The 22431-nt window shown below is 46.1% G+C and overlaps 1 protein-coding gene across 2 annotated transcripts in view; it reads left to right on the top strand.

Moving 5' to 3' along the window:
- Window positions 1-22197, top strand: part of PRKN (parkin RBR E3 ubiquitin protein ligase) — a 1351707-nt gene extending 1329510 nt beyond the window's left edge. For both annotated transcript variants that reach the window (XM_030316747.1, XM_030316746.1), the window contains exons 11-12: window positions 12842-12959; window positions 19786-22197. In XM_030316747.1, coding sequence (XP_030172607.1) covers window positions 12842-12959; window positions 19786-19898 — 231 coding nt within the window. In that variant the 3' untranslated portion in view covers window positions 19899-22197. The remainder of the gene's footprint in view (window positions 1-12841; window positions 12960-19785) is intronic.
- The last annotated feature ends 234 nt before the right edge of the window (window positions 22198-22431 follow it).

Below are 22431 nucleotides of genomic sequence, written 5' to 3'. Positions count from 1 at the left end.
AGGGGCAGAGAGAGAGGGAGACACAGAATCGGAAACAGGCTCCAGGCTCCGAGCCATCAGCCCAGAGCCTGACGCGGGGCTCGAACTCACAGACCGCGAGATCATGACCTGGCTGAAGTCGGACGCCTAACCGACGGCGCCACCCAGGCACCCCTCTAATCCTTTTTGGAAAATAGATTTGTTCTTGACTTTTAGAATTGGGATTTACTTTTCCAAGTGCTGGCTAAACAGGTGTAACAAATACGTTTCCTAAAGCAGGAAAGAGAAAATGCACGTGAACAGTAGTCTCTCAAGTTGTTCTAACTTACCTATACATTAGCAACAACCCCTCGGCACAAATTTTAAAACCTCTCTAAGGACGCTTTGATTAACCTGTATTTTTCAAAGGAGACTTGAGGCCAATCCAGGCCTTCAGCAGCCTTTATAGTTTATACAAACTCGCATAGTCTGATATTCCCACCTCTATAAGCCAGAGATGATGGTGATGCTAAGGAGGGTGAGGATGATGGAGGTGATGATGATGGTGGTGAAGGTGATGATGATGGTGACAGTGATGGCAAAATAATGACGATCATGATGAGAGGAAGCAGGAAGTTAGCGTTCAGGGGTACCGGGCCTTGTACTAAGCCCTTTGCCCATTTATCGTACTGGCCCACACCAACCCTGTGAGGTAGGTACCACATTCTTCACACTTAGGGATGAGCAGACACCGAGTTTGGCCACCTGTCCAGTCACACAGCAAGTAAAAAAACGAAGCTGGGGCTTAACTCAGGCATGATAACTTCAAAGCCCCACTCTGAACCACTACCTCTGACACAGACACCTCTAAATATCCACTTACAAATTTTCACTGCGTGAACAAAAACCATCGTCCTCTTTTGAGCCACAGATCAGGTATCAGGCCAACATTTCACCTCGCTAATGCAACTTGGAAGACATATAGGAAAATGCAGGAAATTGCTGTCTTTAGCCGTCTAATATGTAAGACAGAAGACATTCCGCTCCCACCCCTGTTTCACACACACACACGCACACGCACACACACCATTCCTTCTCATGATGGGTAAGCAATAAGCAATAAGCAGGCCTATGCAATTAACCTAATTGTTGCAATGCCCCATACGAGACACAGCTAATCGCACGTAGAGCCATAACGCTGAATCACAACAAAACCTTCACCTCCCAGCAGCACCAGCCACTGCTTTGTAGCTCGACAACTGAACTCATAACAGAGAAAAAGCTTACCCTACCGACCGAGGGAGATGGTCCTCAAACCTCCCTACACCTCACAACTCCCCACGGTGTTCTTAAAGATTCAAATCCAAACCTGCTGAACGCAAATCTTCAGGGTGTGAGCTCAAGAATCTTTTTTTTTTAAATCCCTCCGTGACCCTGAAGCAGTGGGCACCTGGCCACCGCTTACAATCATTCCAGATGGATTTGAACAGCAGTATTAAAGATACTCCTGAAACATGAGAGTCTGGTCTTAGTGTATGCAGCTTCTCAAAAATACGTTTCCCAGGTCGCCTGGGTGGTTCGGTCAGTTAAGCATCCCACTCTTGATTTCAGCTCTGGTCATGATCTCACAGTTTGTGAGTTGGAGCCCTGCGTCTGACTCTGCACTGATAACATGGAGCCTGCTTGGGATTCTCTCTCTGCCTCTCTTTTTCTCTGCCCCTCCCCCCAAAATAAGTAAATGAACGACAAAAATATACTCCTAAAGGATGCTAAGCCAAGATGGGCTCATGTCAGTAAAAAGGGCTTGATAACAACAGCCTTTTCCCCCGGGAATTGACCGTCAAAGGTCTAACACAGACTGTCACCTGGGCACAGATGGACCCCTTGAAGGATGTTCCAGGACTGTTTCGTGGCTTAGAAATAAGTGTCGGTTAGAGCTGTAGCAGTGAGGTGAGTCTCTGGCTGCCGCCCCCCCCCCCCCCCGCCCTTGTGGATCCAGCGGGTGAGCCAGGAAGCAACAGGAGTAACTTTGCTGTGCGGGCGTGGGCTTCCCGAGGGCCTTCTGGGGGACTCTGTTCTGCCCCGGAGGAAGGAAGCCCAGGAGTGTAAGGCACCGTGCAAAGCTTCGAGGTGATAAGGACAAAGAAAAGGCATCGGCTTCGGCAGCTGGGGCCTCACCCCTGTCCCCTCTGAGAACCATTTCAACAGGCCACGTGGAAGGGAGAGCCAGACAGAAGACAGTGATGGCAGAACAGAAAGCGGTGCTGAAGGAAGCAGGCGAGCGGGGCTCCGTGGCCGTGGCAGCGGAAGCCAAGGTTTCTCCCTCTTGCCTGTTGGTTGCGAGTAGAAGTGCTCCATGACCTCGTCACGGCCTCCAGTCCCCTAGTCCTCTTTGTGGCAGGTGACATCTAGTGATTGTAGTCGCAAGAGCGTGAGGGTATGAAATCAGAGAGCTCAGGGTTTACATTCCGATTCTGCTGCTCACAGACTGCGTGACCTCAGGCACGTTCTGCCGTCTCTTGAAGCTGTGGTTTCTTCAGCAGAGACAGTTGATAACAAAACCTGCCTTTTAGGGAGGCTACAATTGCTAACTTAAAGATCGCCATCGGGGTGCCTGGGTGGCTCAGTTGGTTGGGCATCCGACTTTGGCTCAGGTCATGACCTCCCAGCTTGTGAGTTTGAGCCCCGCGTTGGGCTCTGTGCTGACAGCTCAGAGCCTGGAGCCTGCTTTGGATTCTGTCTCCATCTCTCTCTACCCATTCCTCTCTCTCTCTCTCTCTCTCTCTCGCTCTCACTCTCGCTCTCTCTCTCTTTCTCACAAATATAAATAAACATTTAAAAAAAAAAAAAGATCACCATTAAGCCCCTGACACAGAGAGCACCCTTCCTGATGCGATAGAAACTGTCACCATTTCTTCTCCAAACCCTTCCCCTCCTGGCCTCCAAGATCCCAGAGGAGCCAGCTTCCCTTACCTCTGTACCTTCTCACTGCAGACTGCAAACCCACAACTTCACGGTGTCTCGGCACGACTCCTAACACAGTTTTGTGTTAGCCCACACCGAGTGAAGTCTTCTCCATGCACTCAGCAGAAAAACCAGCAAAGGGACGAGAAAGAGAGCTGCCTCCATGAGCATTTGAGGAATGGAATGCCCTATTGCTTATTGGGAAAGGACGTTGAAATGCTGTTTCTAAGTTATACACAAACTAGTTAATGCCCTGGGGTGGGGGAAGGGAGGGAAGTAACCTCTGCCACCAAGAAAGAAAGAAAGAAAGAAAGAAAGAAAGAAAGAAAGAAAGAAAGGAAGGAAGGAAGGAAGGAAGGAAGGAAGGAAGGAAGGAAGGAAGGAAGGAAGGAAGAAGAAGAAGAAAGAAAGAAAGAGGAAAGGAAGGAAGGAAAGAAAAGAAAAAGAAAGAAAAAAAGAAAATCCTACCTTAGCAATTTTCTACGAGTTAACTTCTAATTTTTCAAGGCTATAAAACACCTGGGCCCTAACCGGTGGTAGGTAGGTAGTCAGAGCGACCTCTCCCAAGAGACAGCAGACATAGCAGAAACTCCTCGAGCACGGAACTAAAAAACATTTCACACAATCCCCATTTGGCCTTGTTGCTAAGGTGCTGGCTAATTCCTCCGGCCCCAGGCTTCCTCCTCTTGGCTCAGATCATTGAACGTGGGCATCTCCACAAGTGTCCTTGGCATCTCGTCTCGCCTGTGCTCCTAAGGCATCCACATAGCTTCAGGCATCTCTCTGAAGAGCGGGCACTGAGATCTCTCGTCCCCACCCCCACCGTGGGTCCCTGGGCTTTCTTCCAACACCCCCAGCTGCCTCCTGGACCTCTCTACCGGGCTGGCCAGCCAGTGACTGGACACGCCATGTGCCCGCAGCTCGTCCTTCCCCCATATCACGTCTTCTTCCCATGCCTCACCCCTCAATCTTATAAGTGTCCCCGCTGTCGTGCAAGGTCTGACTGGCCAGTGTCGGTGACAGCTTGCCCCCCTGCCGCCCTGTGTTTCGCACCTAAAGCCGTCCTCATGCTCCAGATGTGCCTGTGGTTCGGCATTGGCTCCTGAATGACCACACTGTGGTAGGAACGTGGACACTCAGGAAGCAAACAGACTTAGGTCTACGTTTCCATCTATATCTCCTTGGGGAGGCGATATAACCTCTCCGGGCTCATTTTCTTCATCTGCAAAATAAGGATAGCATTTGCACTGTATTACGTGTGGGATTATTACAAGGATTAAAGGTGATAGAAACAATGTTCGTTTCACACATAGTAGGTTCTCAACAAATGGCACCTCTCGTTATACAAAAACAACCTGCTTGCTAACCTGCTAATTGTTAATGAACACAACACCCAATGACCTATCATCCAAGCCAGGATACTTCTGAGACAGAAGGGCATTTTAATAGTTTTGCTGGGACATTAGATATACACCGGTTTTATCTTAGGTGTTCTGAAAGACAGGTTTTATTACTCAGGAATATGAAGCCCAGCAGATTAGGAAATGACTGCCATGGAAAAGATAGTCTATTACTCACCGATCCCGAGAGGAGGGCAGGTGACACCCTGCGGGACCACATAGGGAAGCCCCAGGGTTGGTCAGGAGGCACAGGGAGCAGGGGAAACGTGGACAAGAGCTTTTGGTGGTTTCCACGCGAAGGGATGGGTGAGGCAGGGAAAGCGGGCTTTGGATCAGCTCGGTTGAACGATTCCATGAGATCTGGGGTGCAAGAGCCATCCCTAATTGCCCGGTGCCTACCTGGCCCGGGTGTGATTAGGACAGGACACGGTGGCCAGGGGTGTGGGAGCCCAGCAGAGGAGACAGCTGGGGTATGGGCTCCGGATTGGCTGGTTTGCGTAGGAAGAGCATGCTCCCATCTATCTCTGGGAATTGGCTAGCCCTGGGAGGGGTGGTCTCTCGGGTGTCAGTGAGGCCCCAGATGTCGGAGCATCAGAATACAATGACGTCTGGGGCGCCTGGGTGGCGCAGTCGGTTAAGCGTCCGACTTCAGCTCAGGTCACGATCTCGCGGTCCGTGAGTTCGAGCCCCGCATCGGGCTCTGGGCTGATGGCTCGGAGCCTGGAGCCTGCTTCCGATTCTGCGTCTCCCTCTCTCTCTGCCCCTCCCCCGTTCATGCTCTGTCTCTCTCTGTCCCAAAAATAAACAAACGTTGAAAAAAAATTAAAAAAAAAAAAAAAGAATACAATGACGTCTGATACACAAGGCAAACAAGGCCATAGGGTCGCCCTATCAATATGAGAAGTCTGTCCTCTGTGCCCACCCCCACCTCCCCTATCGGTGCCGCCCACTGGTCTGCCTAGGGCTTTTCTCCCCCTCGGCGTCTTGGGAAAGTTCCTTTGCAGTAGCCCGTGCCTAGCCCAGGCGGTGCCAACCTAACGCTCCAGATTCCTAACTGGTCCCTAGAATAAGTAATCAAATTTTCAGTATTTCTAATACTGCAGAAACTGTACACACGTTTAAAATAAGGAAGGGATGTGCTTTCTTCCATGCGCAAAACTCTTCAAAACCCGGAGTCTGTAAAGGAAATGATGACAAAGCAAAAGTCAGAAGATGAAAACAGAAATTGCTGCTCTAGCGTTTTCCTTTTCCCTCTTCTCCCGTGAATCAAAACCTCCTTACCTACCTCCCAGCCCGCTCAGGTATCCCAGGCGGACTGCCAGATCCCAATCAGTCCAGGCTCACGTGCGAATGGTTACACAAGAAGTATTTTGTTACTCCGGGTGTGAGTTCGCGGTACCCTCTCTGGAGGGACCTTGGGCCCGGGATGTTGGATACACAGACGTTTGCGAGCAATCTGTTTTCGTATCATGTTACGGTTGTTACAGATAACCTAAAGTATCACTCACACTCATCACAATTTCAAAATAATGGTAACTTTACATCAACCCCTGGATCCTGCTAACTAACGTGTTCCCAGCAACAAAACCCATACAGCATTACGTCAAAAATTATTATTTTATTATTTAACAACCATATTTCAAGATAGCTGGCATCCTCTGAATTTTATATTAGAACATTCTGAGAAGTCCAAAGACTGCCAAAGGGAACCATGGCACAAAAGAGAAAAGTTGAGAAGCCCACTCTAGACCAGGGGCAAGTATGGTAGGTCAAGTAATGGCCCCTCATCGATAGTTGCCCATACCCGACTCACTGACCCCTGGGGATAAGGTGCCTTGTCAGAAGGGACTTTGCAAACGCGATTAAGGAGTGAGTCCTAGATAATCAGTGGGTCCAAAGAAGGAAACCTTTCCCAGATGAAGTCAGAGAGATGGGGCAGACGAAGAGGCAGGAGAGACTCGAGCATGAGAAGGACTCCATCCACGGCTACTATTGACGAAGGGAGCCAAGAACCAGGGAATGCAGGCAGCCTCTGGAAGCTGAGAATGAGTCCCAGTTGACAGCCGGTCAGGAAGCAAATCCTCAATCCTGCAAATGCCTGCAGCGGAATTCTACCAATAGTCCTAGGCAATATGCACATGAATGAACAGGGCTGTTCCAATAAGACGTTATCTACAGCACCGTGGCAACCCAGACGTGGCCCGTGGGACATTGTTTACCTACCCTTTCTCTAGATTACCGTCGACTTCACATCACTGCGGGTACGGATGTATTTGCAGTCATTTCGGCCACTTTATTTTATACTTTCCGTATCTTTCTATATTTCTATACTTCCATTTCTTGCCTTCTCTTTGACTTTTCGTTGGCCTGCTGTTTCCATTAATTTTTTCTTGTTTAGAAGCCAGGTGCTTTCTCTCTTTTCTTTTAATGATTACACTAGAAATGTAAACATGTATCAGTGTAACAAAGTCCATGACTCTCAGCCTAAATAACATAAGCACCTTAGAGCCACTTAATCCTTTTACTTACATGCAATTCTTGTCTAGCATTTTAGTTCTACCTTGGTTTTTTAAAACCAGCCAATGGAACATGATTTTGATAGTTTTGTATAGTCAGTATTTGCTTTGATTTATCCGCATATGACCATTTTCTTGGCTCACAGTTCCTTATTTAAAAAAAAGTTTTTTTTAACCGTTTATTTATTTTTGAGAGGCAGAGAGAGACAGAGCACAAGTGGGAGAGGGGCAGAGAAAGAGAGAGACACAGAACCTGAAGCAGACTCCAGGCTCTGAGCTGTTATCACAGAGCCCAACGCAGGGATCAAACGCACAAACCGTGAGATCATGACCTGAGTTGAAGTCGGAGGCTTAACCAACTGAGCCACCCAGGCGCCCCTGCTCACAGTTCCTTCTTGTGATTCAGCTCTTCCTTTGGACTTTATCCTGTGTAGCTGTTCCTTTAGTGAAGGTCTGTTGGTGAGAAATCCTCTGTATCTTACGTCTCTAAGTATTTTTATTAATGTTCACTTTGAAAATTAATTTTGCCTGTAGAAGATTCTAAGTAGGCTGACGTTCTCTCAGTACTTGGAGGACATTCTATTACTGTCTGCCGGCATCCAGGGGTCAAGAAATCAGCTGTCAGAATAACTGTTACTTTGTAGATAATCTGTTTTCTTTGCCACTCTGTGTACCAACACTTCTCCTATTTCTCTCTGTCTAGAACTCTAGAGAAGTGTTCTACCTTTTCACTGTCCACACTGACTCTCACTCTACTTTTCACGTTTTGTACTGATTGCCTCTGATCTGTAGTCTGGGTTATTTCTTCAGTTTTATCTTCCGGTTCACGAGTTACCCCACATTTGTGTCTAATTTGCTATGTAATTCATCAAGTGAGTTTCTAATTCTAATCATTAGTTCCTTTGTGTTCAGAAAAAAATGCACAAAACAAAGAAGTATGTGTCTTTTCCAAATGTGCCTGGTTAATCATGATAGTCTCTGATGCCTTTACCACACTTTGTATCCTTTAGGTGTTTGAGCATATCAAATATATTTATTTTGTATTCTGTATCTGACTGTTCCAGTATCCACACCTCTGTTGGTCAGGTTCTTCAGTTTTATATTTTCTGTCACTTTCACTCATGATAGTTTGTTTTCTCCTACAGTTGCAACTTTTTTGTGTGATCTCAGGCTTTTTGGAATGTTATTTGTATGATTTTTTTTTGAAGTTTGGCTTTTTAAAGTGCATTAATCTAGGGGCATCTGGGTGGCTCAGTCAGTTAAGTGTCCGACTTCAGCTCAGGTCATGATCTCTCAGTCGATGGGTTCGAGCCCCACGTCAGGCTCTGTGCTGACAGCTCAGAGCCTGGAGCCTGCTTCAGTTTCTGTGTCTCCCTCTCTCTCTGCCCCTCCCCTACTTCTCTGTCTCCCTCTCTCTCAAAAATAAACATTTAAAAAATTTTTAAGTAAATAAATGAAGTGGAAAATAGTTCTGCTTCAGCCAGGTTCGTGGGTATGCTACCAGAGCATTCTGAGTATTTCAGATTAACTTCTTGGCTTGGGTTCTTTTCTCAGGTAATCAGGTAGTATGCATTCTTTTCACAAAACCTTGGGTGTAAGGCTTGGTGGTTAGGAATTCTCAAACTTTGTCTCTCCAACCCGCCTCACCATAAGGCTGAGACCAGCACATAGCTTTATTAATTCTTTACCAATTCTCTCTTCTGGGAAGATTTTTTTCCCATCAGCTGAGGATATCACCCCTCCGGAGTCTAGGTTGTGTGTGTGTAATGGGAAAATTTGATTCCACCTTCCACCCTGCTCCGGTCCAGGTTTTGTCCGGTCTATACTCTCGGGGCCTGTAAAGACCCAGCTCTGAGAACCCTGAGACAAAGAATACAGCCCCATAGCAAACCCCAGATTCCTCCCTCCTTTACCCAAGAGGATTTTCTCTTTCTTTTTTAATTTTTTTTAATGCTTATTTATTTTTGAGAGACATAGTATGAGCAGAGGAGGGGAGACACAGAATCCAGAGAAGGTTCCAGGCTCTGAGCTGTCAGCACAGAGCCCGACACGGGGCTTGAACTCAAGAACCGCGAGATGATGACCTGAGCCAAAGTCAGATGCTCAACCGACTGAGCCACCTGGGCACCCCCATTTATTTTTAACTTTTTAAAATTTCTCTTTCTTATTCTAGCCCTCAGGGATTTCCTGTATTCTCCCACCAGATCAGCCATGCATTAAGTAAAGATTTTTCTTCCATATTTCATCCATCATTTTTAGGTGCATAGACCTGAGAAGAATTGCACTTATTGTACAGCGAGCCATATTGCTGAAAAGAATTTTGAAATTAGTTTTTACTAAGTAGAACTATGTATTTCTCTGATCTATATGCCCCTGCAAACAATTTTACAGCATCACTTTAGAGATACGAGCTCCCGGACCTTAAAAAAGAAAATCTTGGAGCATATGGTTAGGGGATGTTTGCTATGTATCACTGAGGATTAGGCCCACAGGTGAATCTGAGCTGACTGGAAGATGTGTACTTAAGATACAAACCTGCTTACTAAATCTGGCAACTGCTGTCATCAACCACAGCTTTATCACCCTGCACTCTCAGCCAGAGTCATCATTAAATCATCCCGGGGCCAAAGGAAGTTCTCAGTACCTGTGGTTATTCTTAGCCAGTAAACTTACTCTGTTTTATCCTAACAAAGTATTGACAAATCACATGACACCCTCTGAGTTATAAAGGAAGCCTCGTTTGTGAATGGGATAGCTAATTCACAGAAAGAAATTTGCTTCACTGCAAGGCCGTCATTAGGATGCACCCCACGTGCCCCACGGGCTTCTTGGGGCCTTATCCCTGGATGCTTATCGTGTTAGTGTCATTCCTTCATTACTCAGCCGAAACATCGCGAGTGCCTACCAGGTGCCAGGCAGATCCTGGTCGTGGGAGGAAGATACCAACGTGATCTTGGCCCTGGACAAATTCGCTTTCTATTGGAAACAAGAGAAACATACATGCGAATTACAGTAAAAACCACTAAATGCTGCAAGTTAGGTACAAACATAGTTATTTACCTCAGAATACATCATTCTTTTTTGAGATGTTATTGAAATATAACATTATATTAGTTTCAGGTGCACAGCATAATGATTTGATATATAGACAGAGAAATGATTACCACGAGTTTAGTTATCATCCATCACCATACGTAGACAATTCTTTTTCTTCTCCTAAGAGCTTTTAAGATCTGCTCTCTTAGCAAGTTTCAAATATATAATACAGTATTGTTAACTATAGTCATCATGCTGGACATGACATCCCCAGGATTCATTTATTTGATAACTGAAAGTTTGTCCCTTGTGACCCCCTTGACTTACCTCTCTCCCGAACCCCGCCCCTGGCCACTGTCAGTCCATTCCCTGTAGCCGCGAGTTCAAGTTCAGGTTCCACATACAAGTGACATCATATGGTATTTGTCTTTCTCTTGGACTTATTTCACTGAGCATAATGCCTCCAAGGTGTATCTGTGTGGTCACAAGTGGCGGCACACTGTCTAACCACAGCCGCTGCACGAGTTTACATCCCCACCAACGGTGCCCAAGGCTCCCTTTTCTCCACATCCTCGCCAACACTTGGGATCTCTTATCTGTTTGCAATAGCCATTCTACCAAGTGTGAGGTAAATAGCTCACGGTGGCTTTGATTTGTATTTTCCTGGTGATTCGTGATGTGGAGCACCTTTTTACCGTGCCTTCTTTGGAAAAAACGTCTGTTCTGATCCTCTGCCCATTTTTTTTTCTCAGATTTCTTGGGGTTTTTTGCTATTGAATTCTAGAAGCCTTATATACAGTTTGGATATTAACCTCTTATCAGATATCTGATCTGCAAATATTTTACCCCATTTCATTCCGCTGAACGTTTCCTTTGCTGTGCAGAAGCCTTTTAGTTTGACAGAGTCCCCCTTGTTTATTTTTGCTTTTGTTGCCTTTCCTTTTGGTGTCTTTATTAAGACTGAAACACTTTAACATTTCGAAAGTATTTTGAATGTGACAGTGAATGGCTGGACGTTGGATTCGAACGTGGGACGGAGGGTTCTACTCCCCAGACGTGGCGTCTTAGATCCAAGCGCCTCCCTGCACCGGGGCCATAAGAGGATGACTACCTACTAGCTCTAGCCTTCATGCTCACCACCTAGAAAACCTGCCACCTGCCACGCATGATGGTGCTGGGCAGAGTTTGATGTTCAAAGCACAGTGTCATGGGGGAGGAACTTGTGTGTGAGCACCTCTGGTTTGAGTTCCCATCTTTCAGGTTTTCCAAATTTTTGCATTTGAGAGGCACTGATGCTGCTGCATAAGTGTAAACATCCTGAATTTGGCACCTGACCTTTGTCACTCAGAGGGCTCATCTGTGAGTTTGTTAACTTATTAGACACCGCACCGTTTCCTCTAGGTTATTATGACAAGCAACTGAAATGATGGGAGTCAACGTGTAAAAACGAGTGTTATGAATTTGTTGAGCATTATCATTATCATTATTATTAGAGTAATATCAGAGTGTTAGAGCATGTTTTGGTATTTGATTTCTTACCTACTTTATATTTAAAGTTAGTAAGGAGTTAATTTTCGTAGTTTCTTAATGTAAATTAGCTCTGGGAATATACTAAAATAATTATTACAAGTTAACCAAATGACTTGAATGCTCACAAAAAAATTTGTTTAGATGCTATAGAAGCCAAAATGGAGGGATTCTATATGGATTAACATGTTGAAATATTTTAGATATAGACCGAGACTACACATGTCTTGAACCGAATCCAAAAATGTACCAATCCATGGGGCGCCTGGGTGGCTCCGTTGGTTAAGCGTCCAATTCTTGGTTTCAGCTCTGGTCACGATCTCGTGGTTCGTGAGATCGAGCCCCAAGTTGGGCTGTATGCTAACAGCACGGAGCCTGCCTGGGATTCTCTGTCTCCCTCTCTCTCTCCCCCTCCCCTGCTCTCTCTTTCTCTCTCTCTCAAAATAAATAAATAAACACTTTTTAAAATGTACCAATTCTTTTTCTGCACACGTCATCCAATGTCGAAGTAAGCGGGAAAGATTAGAGTGATTAGACAGGAGCAGAATGAATGTCTGCAGTGGTTGCATGAAACGCCCCCTCCTCCTGTGCTGAGGGTCGGGGATGGCTCAGTCCTCTGCGTGAATAGTGTTTGCAAACATTTCTGAGAGCTCGCCGTGCGATAGACCCCGAGGTAATTCATAGCATCACTTCACGACACGTGTCAGATACTAGTCCCACGCCTTCAAAGAAACACACTCCGTGCTTGAGACCCCCAAAGGCACTAGGCACTTTTTTACCTCCATCTAAGAGATGAGACCTTTCAGAGACGTGAAGGGGCGTCTCAGAGTCACCCACCCGGCTGCGGCCGGGACGGGAGCCCGGGCAGATGTCCCCTGAGCCCAGAGTCCTCACATGGGCTGTTCCCGGCTCTCTCTGCATCCCCAGCCACGTCAACTTTGTTTCCTTCTTCTGGCTCCTGAAGACAGAAGACCGTTCCCCAGGTGCAAGAATGAAGGATAACAAGATGAAGAACATTTAAATGTCCCACTCGCCAGCTTTGGGCAACTGTGTAACTCCCTTGATCCTCGATGGAAAATAAAAGCGAGCACGCTCTCCTGACAAAGCATCGAACAAAGACGTGTCTGTAGAGCACTGATCACCCTGCCTGCACGTTGGACACCTGATAGATGTTATTTATTACAATTATTCAAAACAACAAAAGAGAGGATCTCGCACTATAAAATCAAGCTGTGTTTTCTTAGCTTGCAAGCGAAGGGCCCATGCCAAGAGAAGTATATCCCATCCATGTCAAACCTTGTCCACCACTTGCCAAGTGACTTTGTGTTTGTGCTGCCTGAAGACACTTCTGTCTCGAAGAAGTTCCCGTATCGGTGTTTCAAGGAACCTCAACCCTGACATAAAGATCCGAATTTCAACTCTTTTTGTCTTTATTCGCAGGCCTACAGAGTTGACGAGAAGGCCGCAGAACAAGCTCGGTGGGAAGAGGCCTCTAAAGAAACAATCAAGAAAACCACCAAGCCCTGTCCCCGTTGCCATGTGCCAGTTGAAAAAAATGGTGAGTCTGGGCTACGAAAAAAAGTGAGGATTTGGTGAGCTTCTTGGAGAACATGAGCTGCATGGTTATAACAGTCAGGAATTCTAGGAGGATGTGTAACTGAATAGTAGTTCAGCACTCAGGGAATTTGGAACCATTGGCCAGAGTGCAAATCTCTCCACTGTCCCACATCAAGTCTCTTAACTGCCTAAGCCCATGGTCCTCCTCTGTCAAATAGAGATGAAAATAGAAGCTGTCCCCCAATAGTAGAAGCATGAGATGTCATGCAGGGCAGATACTCGGCCAAGTACCTGGCATAGAGAAAGCACTCCATAAACCCTAATTACCCTTATTATTATTTATTATTAATAATATTAGGCACTTTGTATCTGGTAAGTTGTCTACTATATATATATATATATATATATATATATATATAACCTTGGACTGTGAGTAACTTGTTCTGCTAGTGTTCCACAAGATGAGCAAATATTTCTAATAAAGTTTAGCTTGATAGATGAGCGATATCTTTTGCAATACGAGTCATACGTGATGCCGAATGTCACATGATCACAACTGAGCCAATGGTTCTTAAAATTCACTTTGATACACAAGTGCTTTGAATTAAAAGTATGTTTCGGAATGAATTATGCTTGCAAACCAAGGTTTTACTATATATATATTTTTTAAACATATATATATATATATATATATATATATATATATATATATATATTTCCTAGTCCAGTATTTCTCACTGTATCCCCCATAGTATTCTGGTGTCTAGAGACACTCAGTGGGGAAAGGGGGAATGTCACCATGTCAAATACATTTGCCAGGTCATTCCTACTAGAGCCCCCTCTTGGATAATACCAACAACACAAACAATTAACTTGTATTGAGCATTTGTTCTATGATTGTTCTAGGTTCCTTACAATTATCACATCATTTAGCCCTCACAGGACTCGCATAAGGAAGCTATTCTTATTATCCCCGCTCACAATATACATTGGCAATCCAGACTTCCTTCTGTAAGAGAAATCTGTTTAATTTTGTTTAATGGACAGGTTCCCACTTCTTTTGGCCACGATATTCTTTTTTTCCTCCTCACACCCACTTGTGTACCTTTCAATCGCAGCACACACTCTGGGCTCTGACGTCCCCATCCCTGCTGTGGGACATTTAGTCCTCGACGTTACTACGACACTTGCCCCCTTCAGTAGAGTATCCTTCGCGTAATCTGTTTCTCAATAGAGTTATTCCTTTGGCCTTCTACCAACTACTCTCTAAATTTTGAGAACGTGAACTGAAACTTTGGGGATGCCGCTGGATTAGCTGACATTAACCGCAGGCAGTCTTTTAGGAGCCCACAGTTGTGCCCTTGTTTGCGTGAGTCAACAGGCTTAGAATCACAGGGGCCACACTCGAACGCTTCTCTCCCTGACGATGCTCCAAACCCAAGGCATCAACTCCCAAGAGGGCCTGCTCTTCCTTCCTTACACACCCCGTCACACCCGTGCCTCCTCATAAATGCTGGAGGCCACCGTGCCTACGGGGACACCGGGGAGAGCTGGCAGACGGAAGGACCGCCCTTCCTGATCCCGTCCTGATGGACAAGTGACCCCTGTCATACGCTGTAGGACACGGGGGGAGGCCCGCTCAGCTCCGCGATGCTGTGTCTACACTTGCAGTTGCGGTGTTATTCTCCTCCTGAGTGTGCCCTGCTCCCACGATCGCGTGGCGGTCCTGTTGCCTGCCGGCCATCGTTGCACAACCCGCCCCTGCTCTGCGGCATTCAGTCTATATTCAGAGTTGTACTTTGGGCCGCCCCGTTCACGGTCAGCCTGATACCCCGCAGCAGCCAGCGGGGTACCTGCCGCCGTCAGCCCGGGATGTGCCGGCCAGCTTAAAGCCATCACGGCCCCCGGAGCCCGTCCTAAGTGTCAGACACCTCTGCGTGGGTGAGGTAGGGGCGGCAGCCCTGCCCGATGAGAAGTAAAACGAAGCACCAGGTACACTTTTCCCACACTCTCCCCACTAAGCATGAGCGGCACCTGCCCGGCAGGCCTCTAACGGCTGGCTCGCCGTGGCGTGAAGCCCGGCAGTCTGGAGGGGCGCCCCCCCCCCCGCCTCTCTTTCCTCGGTCATGCCCTTTAGGAGGTCTTTATTCTTGCAAAGGGGAGAGTGCGAGCACATCCCAGAGCGGCAGGAACGGGGCTCAGTTCAGGCCAGGTCCCCGGCGGAGTCAGTGGTCTCCTGGCAACAAATAGATCCGCGTGCGCCGTGAGCCGCTGTTCTCCTCCGTGCGCTGGGTTGTGCCCTGGGTTGACACTCCAGGGCGCACAGAGGACGTCAGCGGAGCCAGGGGCAAGACCTCTTCCGGTCCTCACCGCTGGAGCGGTGATGCCGTGTAGACAACCTGAGGTCAGAGGAGACGCAGAGACCCTTCACGAACGCTCACTTCACGATGCAAGTTCAGTAGCGAGAGACCGTTCTGTTATCACCAAAGGTCAGGAGCCTTGTCTGTCTGTCCCCCAGGCCCAGAAGAGTCCTGACAGATATCTGTTGAATTAACAAGTAGCTAGTAAATACATGAACAGATATTTTATATAAAACATGAGAGAGAGAGCAAACTAGCAGAGCGCAAAAGCCTGAGGGCTAAGAGTTGTCTTCCCGGAGGGGCGCCTGGGGGCTCAGTGGGTTAAGCATCCGGCTTCCGCTCAGGTCGTGATCTCACGGTTTCTGAGTTCAAGCCCCGCATGGGGCTCACTGCCATCAGCACGAAGCCTGCTTTGGATCCTCTGTCCCCCTCTGTCTCTGCCTCTCTCTCTCTCTCTCTCTCTCTTTCAAAAATAAAGTAAAAATTATTTACTTATTTTATTTTTATTTTTTTAACATTTATTTATTTTTGAGACAGAGAGAGAGCATGAACAGGGGAGGGTCAGAGAGAGGGAGACACAGAATCTGAAACAGGCCCCAGGCTCTGAGCTGTCAGCCCAGAGCCCGACGTGGGGCTCGAACTCACGGACCGCGAGATCATGACCTGAGCCCAAGTCAGATGCTTAACCGACTGAGCCACCCAGGCGCCCCTAAAAATTATTTTAAAAAAGGTTTCCCAATCCACCATTTCTTTGAAATAGCATGATTTAGTATAAATGGAAAGCACTGATTTTTCACCTATAGATTTTTAACCTATGAACAGAAAAGTTGAGACTTTAAACTTATTAATGATAGTCTCCACTGATTTCAAGCATACAGCAGAGATACATGTGAGCTCTATGGGCCAGAAAAGCTCGTTTCATGATCTCGTCCTGAAAGTAAATTCATGATCTATTTCATGGTCATCTGAATCCCAGAAAGTAGTTCTTTGTGCAGCAAAGCCGTAATGAAAATGAGGCTCATTTCCATCTTAAACATAGGCTAAGCCTGCACTTCCTCCCGCAGCCTTCCACCGCGGAAAGTGGCTTCCTTCATTTCTGCCTCAAACAGATGAGATTCCAGTCCCATTCTCTGATCAAAAAGTGCCAGGGTGTTCAAGAACTTCTCCTCTGTCTTTAAACCTAATGAAAGAGTGGCTGGCCCCAGCCATGGGGCTGACGGCGCATAGGCTGGGCTTTTCATGGTTTGAGCATCAGTTGGTGGATAGAATTCTCTATGAGGGAAGCCATGTTTTCTTCATTCAAATGCCCTCAAAGTCACGTGAAGTTGTCAGCTTCTTGCTCACATTTACTTTTAAGTTGGCAAAGCTTTGGGGCACCTGGGTGGCTCAGTTGGTTAGGCATCCAACTCCTGGTTTCAGCTCAGGTCATGATCTCACCATTTGTCAGATGGAGCCCCAAGTCAGGCTCTAGGCTGATAGCTCAGAACCTGTTTCAGATTCTCCCTCTCCCTCTCTCTCTGCCCCTGCCCCACTCTGGTATGCTTGTGCTCTCTGTCTCTCAAAAGAAATAAATACACTTTTAAAGAGAAGCTATGACCCAGCAATTGCACTGCTAGGAATCTACCGAAGGGACACAGGAGTGCTGATGCATAGGGGCACCTGTACCCCAGTGTTTATAGCAGCACTTTCAACAGTAGCCAAATTATGGAAAGAGCCTAACTGTCCATCAACTGATAAATGGATAAAGGTGTGGTTTATATATACAATGGAATATTACCTGGCAATGAGAAAGAATGAAATCCTGCCATTTGCAGCAACATGGATGGAACTGGAGGGTATTATGCTAAGTGAAATAAGTCAGTCAGAGAAAGACAGATACCATATGTTTTCATTCATATGTGGATCTTGAGAAACTTAACAGAAGACCGTGGGGGAGGGAAAGGGGAAAAAATAGTTACAAACAGAGAGGGAGGGAGGCAAACCATGAGACTCTTAAATACAGAGAACTAAGGGAAGATGGGGTTGGGGGAGAGGGGAAAGTGGGTGATGGGCAGGGAGGAGGGCACTTGTTGGGATGAGCACTGGGTGTTGTATGGAAACCAATTTGACAGTAAATATATTTTAAAAAATAAAAAAATAGACATTACAAAATACTTTTTAAAAATAATAAAAATAAATAAATACAAAAAAAAAAAGAAGTTGGCAGAGTTTTTAGAATTAGAGTCCCTGATTCTTCTCCATATTATGAGATCTAGCATACTGCCTTGCATATATTAAGCACCAAGGTGGAAAAGAAAGTTAATAACATGAATATTCTTTCTTCCTATTTCCTTTCTTCTTATTCTACAGAGCCATTATGTTTCTAGTTTCTATAACGAAATCTCATTTGTAATGTTAGTATTCCATACCCATGAAAATTTGGTATAGTAGGAAAACATTATATTATTTATATCATAAATGTACAGTCAGTAAATATGTGTGGAAAATTACACAGTCCTGCCAATGTGTAATCCTAAATGAGAAATATTAAGATGAAAGTATCATAGGTGAGTTTTTCCCCTGATTTTCTGCATATTTATAATTTTTTTTAATTTTTTTTCAATATATGAAATTTATTGTCAAATTGGTTTCCATACAACACCCAGTGCTCATCCCAAAAGGTGCCCTCCTCAATACCCATCACCCACCCTCCCCTCCCTCCCACCCCTAAATGATCTTTAAAACAAACCAAAAGGAAGTTGGAAAAGTATGGGATTTTAAATGCCCTTAAATTATCCTAAAACAAATTCCTTCAGTTACATATTCATAAATATTTTAAATCGGTGGAAGTTCTTATGCCAGGTTTCTAATAATAAAAATGAGACAGTACTGAAGCAATTACCTAGAAAATTTGGCAAGAAAAAAAATGACTTAACAAGATAATTGGTAAAATTGAATAATAGAGCACATCCAATGTTATATCGAGTTCAAGCAAAGAACTGCTTTTGCCTGAATTATCTAGGAAATTCGATCAGAAGCCATTCTCTACATGTAACTTCACACGAGTAACTCCCTCTGCACTCCACCGCAGACTTGATGTCTGAGCCCCAGAAGCAAATAAGAAATGAATTTAACAAGTGTGGGAAGGGGCGGAATCCCAAAGTGAATCCCCGAATAAGGGACCTTTCATCTCATGCGGCGAAGGCCCTGTTCCGTGAAAGAACAACAGATCCTGGTGAAATCTCAGACTTTGCCGTTTAAAAGTCCTTGGCCTTAAGAAAATTCTAGAACAGGGTAACACTGCTCTCTCACAAAGTGCTTTTGAGGAGTGAATGAGGTAGTACATGCAGCGCCCCCACTTCTCCCCGTCTGCTCACCCTAAATAAAAGTTTGAATCGCATTAAGGGCTGCGTTCCCTATGAGATACTTTCAATACTGCTGTCCCAACTCCTGTTTCAAGCCAAGTTATATTATGTATTCCATATTAAGTTGCTAAGTATATTAACATCTATTTAAAACATCAACCTTGATATATATTTAGTAAGGAATTGACCCCGTTTGTGAAACACAAGGCATTTGTCTCTAAGTCCCATTTCAGGAGAAGTAAATAAAGTCAGATTTGTAAATAAAATTAGTCCTAGATGAGGATGGCATGTTTCACCCTCACTCCTTTTTTTTTTTTTTTAATTTTTATTTGGGGGGGCGGGGCAGAGAGAGAGGGAGACACAGAATCCGAAGCAGGCTCCAGGCTCTGAGCTGTCAGCACAGAGCTGGACGCGGGGCTCGACCCCACGGACCGTGTGATCATGACCTGAGCCGAAGTAGGAACCCTTAACCCACTGAACCACCCAGGCGCCCCTCGTCTTCACTCCTTTCTTGATGAAGGTCATTAACTGCACAACTTCCAGGGAGCTTTCCAACGGGTTTGCCTCAGTCCACATTCTGCCCTTGGATTGCTTGAGACATTCCCTTAGAAACCCTTTTCTTTTTTTTTTTTTTTTTTTAAGTTTATTTATTTACAGGGCGCCTGAGTGGCTCAGTCGGTTAAGTGGCAGACTTCAGCTCAGGTCATGATCTCGGGGTTGGTGAGGTCCAGCCCCACCGTCAGCTCGGAGCCTGGAGCCTGCTTTGGATTCAGTGACTCCCTCTCTCTCTCTGCCTCTCCCCTGCTCGTGCTCTCTCTCTCTCTCTCTCAAAATAAATAAACATTTTTAAAAATTGTAAGTTTATTTATTTTTGAGAGAGAGAGTGAGCAGGGGAGGGGCAGAGAGAGGGGGGAGAGAGAATCCCAAGCAGGCTGTGCGCGGACAGCGCCGATGTGGGGCTCGAACCCACCAACCGCGAGATCATGACCTGAGCCGAAACCAAGAGTGGGATGCTTAACCAACTGAGCCACCCAGGTGCGCCAAAAGGTATTTCTAGACCGGGGTGCCGGTGCGGGAAGTGCTGTCATCCAGGCCTTCACCTGTGTCCTTTGCCCGCCCGCAGGAGGATGCATGCACATGAAGTGCCCGCAGCCCCAGTGCCGTCTGGAGTGGTGCTGGGCCTGCAGCTGCGAGTGGAACCGCGCCTGCATGGGGGACCACTGGTTCGACGTGTAGCTGCAGCCCTGCGCGCGCCCCCTGCCGGCCGGCTCGGAAAGGCGCGCGAGTCCCGCCATGCCCTGGCCTTCTGTCTCCAAATGCTCGCTCTCTCTCTCTCTCTCTCTCTCCCTCTCTCTCTCTCTCTCCCTCTCTCTCTCTCTCTCTCTCTCTCGCACACGCAGCCCTCAAGGTCCTTCCAAAACTACAAAAACAAAGTCAGAGGAGAAGCTCCTCGCATCTCTTGCTTTGTGCCCATGAAAAAGAGCGAGAAGTATTCTCAGGCCTCAGCAATACGCATAACCCAGCGCAGAGGTCAAAGTGCGGTTCGGCTTTTTTGTGTGGATGGCCATTCCCGCGTCATTTCGAGTCAGGCTAGACACGTACATAGAGATTCCTCAGGTTCTTTTCATTTCTCGCATTTTACCTTCAGCAACGACTGGGTGAATTCTCTGTAAGACTGACCGCGACGGATTCTGAGCACTGTACTCACAACTTTAAGAGCAATGTTCTCATTTAAGGTTTCAGAGAGCATCTGTTCCCGAAGAACCACAGGCAATAGTCAAGACCGCCTCTATCCCCAAGAATCCTACTATATATATAACATTGACGGAACATCAACTAATCGGCTTGTCAACTAGTGAGAAATTATGAAAGCTGATTTGAATGTTGAATGATTAAATTCCAGGAGAGAAATCAAAACTCCATGTACTTTCATTCTATTTCATTATTTGCGACTTTAGAAAGAACTTGTTTTTTCTCAAAATAATTACGAAGTCTATAATTCGACCTCAGACATTCATTTTGCGGCTTGGAGAACAAGCTAGTACCTTTGGCTTCGCTGTAAATTTAATGGATAAGGGGCCCAGAGGGGAGACATTTTTATAAATGGCTTTATAATGGTTCTCAATGGTAACAAAAGTGCAGAGTATTAAAGCAGGATCTTTAAAGAAGGAGCATTTCCGGGGCTATGGAAATGAGGCCAAACCTGATTCTGCACCACAGGAGTTTAAGCTCTCTCTGCACCTGCTCTGCCCCCCCATCTGCACACCCCAGGGGCTCTGCCTACCCAGTGGGTTACTCCAGGGAGAGCCCTTTTCTCTAGGACAGTACAGTGACACCAGAAGGTTTCCTCACGTTGACATGGATCGAAATGGAGCCTTCACCAAGTTTTCGTCTTTTTTTTTTTTTTTTGAGGCATCCACAACACATCAAAAAGAGATGTGTTTCACTAAATGCAACAAACCTCGTTTCCTACAGCACACCCTACAGATGAAAACGTATAACCACCGTCGTTTGTTCTCACTGTCTGTCTTCTCAGGGACGATCGTGACCACAGCATAATGAGTTTCACTAGCCCATGGGGTCCTCTTTGGATGTAGGGCACCTGGAAATGATCAAATCAGTAGCAAGGCTTCTCTTTGTAGACATAGCACCAGAAATCCTTGCTAGGGAGAGAGAGGGAATGACCTCAGAATACTTCCCAAGGACCTCCGTCCCTCTTTCCCTAACCATCCATCCAGGGGCAGTCCTGCCTGATCTCCCTCTTCTCTCAGAGGCTAGACCTGGGACAAGATGGGGTGTGGCAGCCACAGTGGCATTAATAGCCTCATTTGGCTTCGCTCTGTCAGAAAGTCCAGCCTCCCCAACGTGACCCCAAAGCTGCCAGACTCATGTCAGGAAGCCCTTAAGATCACAGAGAGGTCCTGGAGAGCCATTATCTGTGAGTGTGAGAAAAAGGAGGGTCAGTCGGCATGAGCCCACGTGTCCCAGTATCAGTGATCAGTCCAAAACCCACTCAGGGCCCAACTGCACAGTACTGACAATCCCAGTAAGTAGCAGCTTCTTACAGTGACCCAACGTGACAAATCCGATGGCTCCCTCTGTCATGTGGAGCACCCAGTATTTTATATCCACTAGAGTTTTGGGGTTTAGCGATACTGTCGTTTTTGCTTCCTCCCAAGCTTGCATGGTGTGTTGGATGTGTGAAGCCCGAACAAGGGTTGCTCTCATCGGTTCGGGCACCGTAGAAGTTTCTAGGTCTCTGCTCCTTTCCTGGTGGTGGTCTCTTTTATTTTTTCTCCCAGAGGAGGACACTGAAACAAGTTAAAGAAAAAACAGCGTCTGTAAATGAATATGAATCACAAACCACTACAAATGAACGTGTTTGAGCATGAATGCTGTAACCAAATGTGAATGTATCAAAAAAGTAGAAATAGAATCTTTGCGGAAGAATATTTCTCTCTGAAATGTGTAAAGGAATATTTGACAACTAAATCTAAGGTTGTACTCGACTTATCAATAAAAGCGTCAAAAAAGCTGTTGAGTCCCTCTCTGAAGATATATTTCCAATAAATGCTGAAGGCGTGGGAGGGAAGCACAGGACACCTCGCTCCGGGAGCCTCCCCCGTGGCCTGAAGGGATCGCCTGGTCAAGCAATGGCCATTTTTATGGCCATCAGTTGAAAATCTAACGGTTACTTTCCTGCCTTATCAGCAAACTTTTCTAACAAATGCCCAAAACAGAAGTTTGAGTCAGGAAAAACCACAAGGAT

The sequence above is a fragment of the Lynx canadensis genome, chromosome B2 (genome assembly GCF_007474595.2).
Source record: "Lynx canadensis isolate LIC74 chromosome B2, mLynCan4.pri.v2, whole genome shotgun sequence".
Lineage (NCBI taxonomy): Eukaryota > Metazoa > Chordata > Mammalia > Carnivora > Felidae > Lynx > Lynx canadensis.
This window is presented reverse-complemented; position numbering and strand designations above follow the sequence as displayed.